Source organism: Cupressus sempervirens, chromosome 10, assembly GCF_028749045.1.
Source record: "Cupressus sempervirens isolate cs-2001-9-10 chromosome 10, ASM2874904v1, whole genome shotgun sequence".
NCBI classification, from domain to species: domain Eukaryota; kingdom Viridiplantae; phylum Streptophyta; class Pinopsida; order Cupressales; family Cupressaceae; genus Cupressus; species Cupressus sempervirens.
In genome coordinates this window covers 264271020-264282558 of record NC_143127.1, presented here as the reverse complement: position 1 = coordinate 264282558, position 11539 = coordinate 264271020, and the positions used below count along the sequence as shown (strand labels likewise).

The following is an 11539-nucleotide window of genomic DNA, read 5'->3' as shown; positions in this document are numbered from 1 at the left end:
AATTGAGGCCCTTCATCTTCTCGTCCCAACATACCAACGTCCTGATGTAGTGCGAGTGTTACACTGGATAATAGATATCATTGACACATTTTAAAAAGGAAATTTATCTTTATACATCCTTTTCAAATATTTGCATTTTGATTCATAGTCCCCTTGGAATGTGGCATGAACGCTACTGGTAGCTTGTGTCTTTATTGCTATGTTGAGGTCACATTTAAAAATTAAAAATCAATATGCAATTTGTCAGCTCTTTTTGCCATTCCGTACAAAGAAAACTTAAAAAGAATTATTTTGTTGACAACTTTTATGGCCGAGTCACACTTGTTTTAAGAACTTTGGAGCTCTCCACAGGCTGATGTGGTGACTTCAAAATATAAATGTTTCGCCTTTCTAAATACCTGATGAGCTAAAAGGCCATCACCCCTTCAACCTGGTCAATTTGATACCATAGCATGAGCAATAATTAAATAAAACGATATTATACAAGCACTTAAAAGTTTAACCTATATATGATGGGCATATTAAAAACCATTGAGAGAAGTTTTTTAAGATGCAAAATAAATATAGTGAAGATTGCAGAAGGTACTCAGCATTTTGTACTTTCTAGCACAATATAATTGCCCTAACTTACGTCCGGTTGACACTAAGCAGAATTTGTCCTATTGATACTTGACGTCATTTTACTGGCACATATAATGTTAACAATTACTTCGGCATTTTATCAAACTTAAGTCTTCAGAATAAGCATGTGTCACCTTTTGAAATACAATGCATTTATAAAAATGTTTTCATACTACCTCATGCCTGAAACAAGATAACATGGTCAAAAGTTTTTAATGAATCTTTAGGTTGGATTGATACCCTTACAATTGAAAAAACAAACAAAGAATTTAATCCAGGAACATTTTACAGCTAACGATCACCATACCAGCTGACAGCTATAATTTCTGAAAACTAACTTTGCACTATAACAAGAGTATTCTCGTTAAATTAAAATGGTACAAGGGAGTCTCTTAATGATATACAAGCCCTTCATTTGACCCAGAGGCATCTTGTAAAAATGTTACGATCAATTACATTTGCAAGTGTGTTCCTATATGATACACTACACGGTACACACCTTTGGTGAAAGAGTAAAACTGCAACAGACCAGCAAAGCAAGACTCGTTTTCTGATCAGTTTCTCAAACTATGAAAGTAAATCCTAAGTAAAATCACAAGCCCATGAGAAGGCTGCAATATAGTGACTGGCCCTGAATTGAAAATCTCTCTGAAGATAACTTCTCAAAGAGATTTGCAATAAATATTAAATATACAGTTGAAAAATGCAAGATTATACATTGGTATACTTGATCTTAAGGATAGTTATTTAATGTACACCAAATGGTCTCTTTAAATAGAACAATGATCAATTCCCGTAATGATATTTCACTTCTCCTCTATCTCAACATCAATGATTTCAGGATCTGAACTGCCTTTTGAGAAATCGTCACGAGGTTGCCAGACTACAGCCCTGCAATTCATGCATTGAATTACCTGACTGCGATTGCCTACAAAACGCCTTTTACAAGCAGGACATGCCCCCTGCAATTCAGAAGTGAAAAATATTTGAATAACCAATTAAATTAGTGAAACGGAGAAAATTGGAGGCATGCCTAATTACATTATAGTGCCAAAATTGGAGTGTTCATTATGATAACTTGAAATTTCTGTTTGCTTTCTTGATTTAAAAGGAAAGTGTCTTTCAAAGTTAGGGATCCAACCAAACATAACACTACGTTTTTAACCAAGTGTATTAGTACGTCAATTAAGGAAAAAAAACCAAATAAGGAAATAAATCAAATTTCAAATAACAGATATAGATAAAAGCAATCAAAATAGTTAAAATGCAAAATTTTCAAATATACCATAAGATATAAAAGGCATTTTTCTAAATGATACAAAGAAATAAAAGACATTTTTCTAAATAATTTAAAGAAATAAAAGAAATTTATATCTACATATACTAGCAAACACAACTTGGTGTGCATTTTGTATGCTGAAGAAAAATTTTGGTCTATTTTTTGCATACATTTGTGCAGAGTACATTAGGATAATTGTTAGGCCATTTGGAAAATCATGATGTTTGTGCAACAAGTCTCCATGGAGAAGTGATAGCTGCAAATCAACTATGCATATACTTACAAGAATCCACATGTAACTAAAACAGAACTTATGAATAAAGAAGATAACCAGTAACTATTTCCAACATGTTCATGTGATGTTTACAATAGGGTGAGAGGTAGGAGAAGTAGAGATATGGATAGAAAAAAAGAGAAATATAAGGAGAAGAGCAAGAAAGGGAGGAATAAGGAAATAGAGATCCATATAGAGATAGAGATAGATAAGAAGATAACAATAGAGATGGAGAAGGAGACAGCTATGGAGAGGAGAGACTAGAGAGGAATAGAAAAATATATGGGGGAGGGAGGGAGGTGGGGGGTGAGGCATAAGATAGAGTTATAGAGATAGAGATTTAGGTCACAAAGGATAGAAATGAAAGGTACAGAATATAACTTGGGAAAGATAGAGAAGTGAGAAAGGAGAGATGGAAGTAGAAAGCAAGAGGAAGAGGGAGACAATGAGAGAGGATGCCATGGAGAGAGAAATAGATAAAGAGAGACACAGCAATATATAGAGGAAGGTAGAGAATGGATATATAGAGAGAGTAGGAGAGATGGAGGGGGAGAGAGAGTGGTGCAGCAGCACCCTTTGCACAAGCACAATCAGGATGTTCAAGGTCACTTGATGATTATGTTTGGGTCATTGATGCTTTGTAAAGAGTCAGTATGTATTTGGGTCAACCAAAGGTTCATGTATAATGCAAAAATACATTTTTTGCAACATTTGCAGAAAATTGTTGTCATTGTCAGTATATGTCATTATCAGTATATGGGCAGTTAAAGTGTAATGGTTCTGAACTTCTGGTCAGTCGGGGAAGTTGAAAGGTCTGTAATGGTCCAAGAATGTTATAAAATCATTGTTATGGTCGAGTTTGGGGAGATTGGAGATCAGAGGGTTAAAACATAAAGTTTCACTTTAAACCCCTTTGGCCACCCTGCTGCAGAAGGGTTCAGTCCAGGCTAATGGAGGTGTGAAGACTCCAAATGAAGTTAGGGTTAACCAAAGAAGTGACAGCATTGTCCAAATCATATTTGTACTGTATTTTGATAGGAATGATAAGATTTGTTGCAATTTAGTTTGAAACGCTTAACTGTTTTTGTTTCAGTCACACTTCCCTCTAGTTATAAACATTTTCATACATGCAAATGAATTAGATAAATAAAAATGGATATGGAGATGTGGTGCACTCAATGTACTTTAGACAACATTTAGTTTGAGTCCAAAAGATTAAGGCATGTGCAAACACAGTGATGCCCTAGCAGGCAGCGTGTCACAATTTTGTTGCTTGACAGAGTCAATGAACCCTTGATATACACATTTTCACCACTTTGTAAGCTGCTTCTTTTCCACTTTGTGAAATAGTGATGGCTTCTCCATTTCACAACATGCCAATGTTCACTCTTGCAGAATGGCAAATAAGTCATTAATGAGACATACAGTTTTGCTATTTTGCAGGGTACTTAAATGTACCTTTGCGGAATGGCGAAATCAGTAAATGGAACATGCAGTTTCATTATTTCACAAGGTACCAAAATGCACCCTTGCAAAATGGTGAAATCGGTAAATCTGCACTGAATAGTTGAAGTCTCTCAATGGAATATTGTTTCGTTGGTTGTTGTATGCCTCTCAAGGAGTTGTTTATGATAAGATCTAGGAAGGATAAGCAGGATCTTATCAGATTGTTTGAGTTTCCTGGGTGGTTTGCATCAGAAAGACTAGGATAAATAAGACAGATGAGGAGTAAGACAGAGAAGGAGAAAGGCATAGAGAGAGAGAGAGAGAGAGAGAGAGAGAGAGAGAGAGAATTAAAAATTTATAGAAATGCAGGGATAGAAAAAGGGAGAGGGATAGCAAAGAGAGGTGAAGGGGGGGTGGGGGGAAAGTCCTCTCTCTCTCTCTCTCACTGATAAGATTGATGATAAAAATAATCTTTATCATTAACTTCCCCATACCCAGGAAAGGTTCTTTTTAATTTTGATCATATAATTATTGAAGTTTGTAAGAAACATTTGAAATCAAATTATTCTAATAACCTGATCTTAGCTGGCAGGAGTAGGTTTCTTTTTTGCAGATTGACTAGTGCGAGCAAAGGCAGCCTGCTGAAATGATAGAAGAATAAATGCATTATAATGTTAATGCATTCAAATAACTAAATCAAGTGATAATGTAAGCAGTACAACTGCATTATCCAAGCTGGACATGTATATTGGTTATTGCCTAAGTTACCAGATTCTCTCCTGGACCTACAAATTCCTGGTTCAATTCTCTCGAAGTCTGCTGCAGAGATCGAATTTTGATGGGAATTCTGTGAGAGGAATGTATATTGGTTATTGCCTAAGTTACCAGATTCTCTCCTGGACCTACAAATTCCTGGTTCAATTCTCTCGAAGTCTGCTGCAGAGATCGAATTTTGATGGGAATTCTGTGAGAGGAATCCTGGTAGAACTCAGACGACTTTTGGGAAACTTTGGTTTCCAGTAGAGGAACTTGAACATAATTTCGGAGAATTTTGAGAGAATTTGGTCGAAATAACACCCTTTTGTTTATTTTTTCAAATTTTTATTTTACCAAATTAGACTCAAATTAATAATCATATTTAATTTGAATTCAATGCTACTTGAGAAGAATTGTTATGGAATGTATGTAATACCATAATTCGTGCATATAGCCTAACATGTATCAAACACTATGGATTGAACAAAATCTAAAGAGATCTTTACTGTGGATAATTTTGGATCCAAAGCCTGCTTTCTTGGCTTCATCCAGTCTGATTCAAAACTGCTTTCTTTGAATCACATCCAGTATGATAGTTAATGTGTGAAGCTTGCAATGTGGCAAATATCACAACCTTGGCCTTAAATGGGCCTAGAGCATTACTTTTTGTGCTTCTAATTTGCATCAGCAGAATGATGATGATTTACTTGATCTTTTTGATGATATTTGATCAGTGATGGTTGATTATTAATGTTGACATTGTTTTTAAACTGAAACATTGATATGGTGGTGTATTTTGCTATGTTGTTTTAATATTAGCATAGTGGTGTATTTGCTGCTGCATCTATGTACATATATATACATACATATATATTTATTTAAAACATATATTCTTGTATGGACGAACCCAAAACAAATCTGAACCCAACCCCCAAACAAATTGAACAAATTTCCAACCCAAATCCTAACCAGCAACTTAGGTTATCGCTAGTCCAGGGCAAATTTACAATATGTTTCTGTGGTCAGGGCTGAATAAGCCCCGGGCTACACTGGGAGTTTTCTTTCCCCATTCTTTTTCCCCCAATCCCCGCACTTGAACGAGGTGTAAAACATTTATTTTGATATTGATAAAAGTATCAAGGCCAAGGCCTGTTATCAAGCAAAAAATATTTTAACACTAATATCAATATATGATCTTTTCAATTCATTATCATAAAATGATAATTCCTTTTTCAACTAGGTGGTTGCGATTGGTCTTATGCCTTGCATCCTCCTCCCCAATAATGAATAGTTGACCTCAAAAAGTAGGTCTCCCATTTCATATAAGGAATGCTTTCGGCGTGACTATTTAAGTTTTTAAAGGGCCCTAACTGTTAAGAGCTCCTTTAATGGACTACACAAATGTCATTACTCATGGAATGGCACCAACTCTCAGCTCAACGATCATTCTTTAGAACTTAGGGTCTGCATTTATTTTGGTAATATCCAAGTTGTGAAGACTTTTATTCATAAAAATGATTTAAGTTCATTCTCCAGCCATAACATTCCTCTTTTCATTATGAAATCATGACTTATTTTATTCCTTATTTCTGTCCTCTTTTAATGTACACTGCAAAAACCACAGATAATTGGACACTGCAATGAGTATTAAGGTTTTGTGGCACATATGTTACTCTTCAATTTGAGACAAATAACAACTTTAAATTCATAATTTTTATTATTTGCAGATAATCACTTTAACAAATTTTTATTTTTTGATCGGTAAGAGGCCAAAGCCAAGATTAATTATTATTATGTGTTGTGATTAATTGTTCTTATTGTTATTATTAAGCTCGAGTAGACTCGAACCCAAGACCTCCAAGACAAGAGCCGAACAATTTGCCATTGTATTACAGGCTCTTGCCCAATTAAAACAATTATTAACTGAATATGGAAATATATCAATTGAGATAATAATTGATTTCCAGAAAATAATTATAAACCTGAGGAGAAGAGCTGAATTATATATCACTCAATTGCTGAAACTTTGACTATTGACTGAAAAAATGACAGATCACTCCCGACAAATATTTCTGAGCAATTTCTGATCTAATTGTATGCAGACACCTGATGAATGCTAGAAAAGACCACCTCAGAACTCAATTGCAGAATTGTGCTTCTCTGTTCTATTTCTCAATGCAGTCTAAGAGCTTTCAACAAATTTCTGCATTTCAACCTCGTTCCTTAATACACCGCAATAGTGCTCAGTTCACATTCGTATTTCACATACCGCATTATCTACTCTGTCCACAATAGTATGGTTGTAATTCTTATGCTTCTGTTTTTATGAGCATTCATCTATGTATCCAATGACTGAGAAAGAACCTGTGTAAGTATGTAGACAAAGGGAAACGAAAGAAAGAATGGTTGGCAGGAAGGGATGCAACCATACAGACAAGTCAACAAATGATGTATATTAAAAATAATCGGTTGACAATAATACTGTGATGAGGATAACTTAATGACTAGTTAAACGTCAACTAGTGAAAATATTAGTTGAAGATGAGTTCTTAATAGATAGATGGATGGATGGATACTGATAATTCTCTATATATTATGGAAGTAATTGGTAAAATACTTGCTTGTTATTAACAGAGACCGAAAGGTCATTATATACAAAAGAATAAAATGATGTTTCCTTAGGAAACGATCGTAAAGATAGAAACATTCTATTCTAACAAAGAAAGCTAAAAAAGCAAAAGCTAACTAAAGCTAACTAGATATTTACAATAGATAATCATTAACTAATAATAGATGACTATCAATTATCGTAATACCCTCCCTTAATGGTTAATCTATCTAGAACACCAAGCTGTCCTCTGAATTTGAAAAACTTATCAAGACCAAAAGGCTTGGTGAGAATGTCTGCAATCTGATCTGTGGTAGGAACATACTACATATCTATAGTCCCGTCTTCAACCAGCTGTCATATGTAATGACAATGAACATCCACATGCTTGGTTCGTTCATGGAAGACTGGATTTTGTGCTAACTTGATAACGCCTTCGTTATCAACAAACAGAGTAGTCGGTCCTGCTAGTGACATCTACATATCCCCAAGCATTCGACGAAGCCAAACAGCTTCACATCCTGCCTTAATTGTCCCTCCGAATTCGGCCTCTGTAGAGGAGAGAGAAACTGCCTACAGCTTCTTACTGGTCCATGTGACTGCACCGGATCCCAAACTGAACACATATCTAGAAGTCGACTTTTTATCATCAACAGAGCCTGCCCAATTTGAATCTGTGAACCCACTAAGTTTAGGATTAGAACTTTGAGAGTATAGAAGTCCATAATCTAAAGTGCCCTTCCCATAACGAAGCACAAACTTTGCTGCCATCCAATGATCAGCCTTAGGATCTATCATAAAGTATGAAATATAGTTGACTACGAAGTTGATATCAAACTCAGTAGCAAAGAGGTATATGAGGCTGCCTACTAGTTGCCTGTATGTAGTTTCATCAACCGAAAGAAAATCAGACTTTGCGGATAACTTGAGACCTTTCTCCATAGGTGTAGAGAGGGGCTTGCAATCTTGCATACAAAATTTGTCTAACAAGGCCCTGGCATATTTGGAGTGAGAGATGAATATACTAGAAGACTGTTGCCAAACTTCAACACCTCGACAATAATGCATGAGCCCAGGGTCATTCATATCAAAAGATTGGCATAAATTATGTTTGATTCCTTGAATCAAAGATGCCAAATTGCTAGCGATGATCAAATCATCTACATAAATAACCAGAAGGATGATGTCAATATCAGTAGTCTTGATGTATAGATTTGAATCTGAAGAACTCTTCTTGAAGCCTTGAACACTGAGGTACTTATCAATTTTTATGTTCCATGCCCGAGGGGCCTGCTTCAAGACATAGAGGGCTTTTACCAATCTGAGAACCTGACGGTCTTTACCAACAACCTTGAAACCAGGAGGCTGCGTCATGTAGACCTCTTCATGGAGATCACCATTCAAGAAAGCACTCTTGACATCCATCGGATGGACCTTCCAACCAAATTGTGTTGCCATGGCTAGGACTAGTCTGATGGTGCTCATCTTTGCAGTAGAAGCAAAAGTCTCCTCATAATCAATGCCCTAATGCTAAGAAAAGCCTTTCGCTGCTAAACGAGCTTTGTACTTGTCCAAAGGACCATCTGATTTGTATTTGATTTTGTAGACCCATTTGCAGCTAATGGGTTTCTTCCCTAGTGTTAGATCAAAAAAGTCCCAAGTGTCGTTCTTCAGCAGGCTTTGGTGTTTAGATTGCATGGCATGTTCCCACTCTGGAATTCCTTTAGCCTCGAAGTACGTTTGAGGTTCAAACACACTGTGAATGTTGGCCATGAGAGCAAAGTTAACAAAATCTGTAGTTTTGCTCTTTTTCCAAGCAGTTCTCCCATCAATGAGCTCATCATCATGAAGATCAGCAAGTGTCTTAGCCCACCACTTAGGCCAGATAGGAGAATGACCAACATTAGTACCAGGAAATGCTTGAGCAGCAGGTTCCTCATCAATAGAATCTGGATCAAACTCAGGTGAAGCATCTACAAAACAAGGTGATCCTGCAGGAGAAGCCGAAGGTGTCTATATAGGTATCATTGGTATAACTGGAGCTGCGGGAGCTACTGGAGCCCTCCCATCAAGAGGACCTAATGGAAGCCGAACTCCCAAATCATGAGTCTGCATAGGTTGGTCTACTGGCTCAGGAACAGGAGAAACATGCATGAAAGGTCCTCTCTGCTCATCAAAGACTGCATCATGACTGTAGATGAGACGAGATGTCTCAACATCGATCAAGCGGTAGGCTTTGTGAAGACTGCTATATCTAGCAAGCATGAGTTTTTGACTCTTAGCATCCAACTTGGTGTGTGATGCATTAGGGATCCAAACAAAAGCAAGGGAGCCAAAAACCTTCAAGTGATTGATTCTGGGCTTGCGACTTGACCAGACCTCTTCCGAAGTTTTACCTTTGACCGCCATTATAGGTGACCACTTCAACAAATAAACTGCAGTGTTAACTACTTTTGCCCAAAACTTCTTCACAACATGTTTGTGTTCGAACATGGATGGAGCCATCTCAATGATTGTCCTATTCTAACACTCAACTACACTATTATATTGTGGCATGTGGGGTGTGGTTAACTGGCGTTTGATGCCATGTGTATCCAAGAAGTTGGAGAAAACATTAGAACAAAATTCACCCCATTGTCTAATCTAAGAGTAATAATAGATTTCCTAGACTCTTTCAGCTAAAGGTTTAAACTTCTAAAATACAGGAAATGCATCTGATTTCTTTTTAAGGAAATACACCCACATTTTTCTATTGAAATCATCAACAAACAACAGAAAATACCTGGACCCAAGAACAAAAGGTGTGGCCATAAGGCTGCAAATATCGACATGTACAAGCTGAAGTACTTGAGAAACTCACCATGAGTCACCACTGGTGAAAGGTGTGCAATGTTGCTTCCTAGCTTGGCATGCGTCACAAACTCCAAGTTGTTGAGTCTGAATCTCTGGCAATCTAGGAACAAGCTCATCCCAAGCAAGTTGTGAGAGAAAATGCACATTTAAGTGCGCATATCGTTGATGCCAAAGTGTGCTGACAGAAGACCGCCAAGCAGCCATAGCTAAGTCTTGAGAATCACCAGAATCAATGAATCTGAAAAGATCATGATCCTCAAGATCCACTGCAACAGTAGACTTAGTTGCCCGATCAGTGATGGTGCACTGATGTGAACCGAAGGTGACTGCCAAGTGTGGAGAATGTCACAACAACTAATTGACTGAGAGTAGATTTAGTTCCATCCCTGTAACACAGTGCACATCAAGGAATATGAGCTTCCTCCCAACAGACTGAATCTGACTGTTGCCTTTGCCGACAATCGTGTACTCTTCTCTGCCACCAAAAATAACAAAGTTCGAATAAGGCTGGTAGTTAGTAAACTAGTCTCTGCAGTGTGTGAAATTACGAGACACCTGAATCAATGTATCAAGCAAATGACTTGACATGATTTGCAATTCTTTTAGCCATGAAGACGTAAAAGGCAGATTCCGCCTGCTCAGTACACTCTATACTGTTTGCTTTGGGTTGTGAATTTGATTGCTTAGACTATGCAACTAAGCGTTTCCAACATTAAACCTTCATGTGCCCAAACTTGTGGCAATAGTTGCATTGAATGTTCTTCTTTCGAGAACCATCTAATGCTGGACCAAAAAACTTCTGCTGATATTCTTGTTGAAACTTGCCTTTATCCTTTTGAAAGGATTTTGTAGCAAAGGTCTACTCTGTGAAGTTGGAGTTGGAGTTGCTATCGAACTGTTGTTTCCACCGATCTTGTTGGAGCAAAAGTGTGTAGAGATCAATGAACTTCCAATCAACACCAAAAGACATGATGTTGAGAGTCTCGATAAAATGCTCATAGGACTTTGGTAAACTCCGAAGAGTGATAACCACAATATCCTCTTCATCTTGCGACCGATGGCAAGTAATTGATCACAGATTTCCTAAATCTAATTCAGGTGTGTCTGAAGCAAGATGCGCTCATCCATGACAATAGAAAACAAAATGTTTTTCAAAAGGAAGGCTCTGCTTTTGTCACAAGTCTCATGAAGACCTTTGAGATGTGTCCAGATCTTGGCAACTGTCTTGCCAGATGGAATCTGAGAAATTCAATCATCAGCCACGAATAATTTGAGACACATCACTGCCTCTCAATCATTCAAATCCCATGTATCTTGATTAGGACCAAGAGAAGTCGGATGTTTCGTAACACCCGGAACAAGTTGATCGGCATTTCGATATTAAAAAATTGCGATGATCTACTGCTTCCAAGTGCCATAATTTCAACCATTGAATTTGGAGTTGTGCTCGAGCAAAATGTTTGTCAAAGATGCCATGACACGTTTTTCAATGAAAGTATGAAAATCTGTGAAGTCACGTTCTTCAAGGCAAAAAATGGAAGACCTAGAAAGTTCAGAGAGTGACTGAGAAGAGAGCTCAAAAAACCCAAAAGGAATAAGTTGTCGTTTTCTGGATCCGTTGGCTCAAAAATTAACACACGAAAATCTAGGCACCCAGAAAAATCTAACCCAATTGAGCTCTTGAAAAACCAACCAAGAATTT

At 37.1% G+C, this 11539-nt stretch overlaps 1 protein-coding gene across 1 annotated transcript in view; it reads right to left on the bottom strand.

Annotated features, from left to right (window-relative positions):
* Nucleotides 1-959: 959 nt before the first annotated feature.
* Nucleotides 960-11539, bottom strand: part of LOC149533645 (replicase polyprotein 1ab protein) — a 65136-nt gene continuing 54556 nt past the window's right edge. The window contains exon 4 of the mRNA XM_089803778.1: nt 960-1583. Coding sequence (XP_089659904.1) covers nt 1428-1583 — 156 coding nt within the window. The 3' untranslated portion in view covers nt 960-1427. The remainder of the gene's footprint in view (nt 1584-11539) is intronic.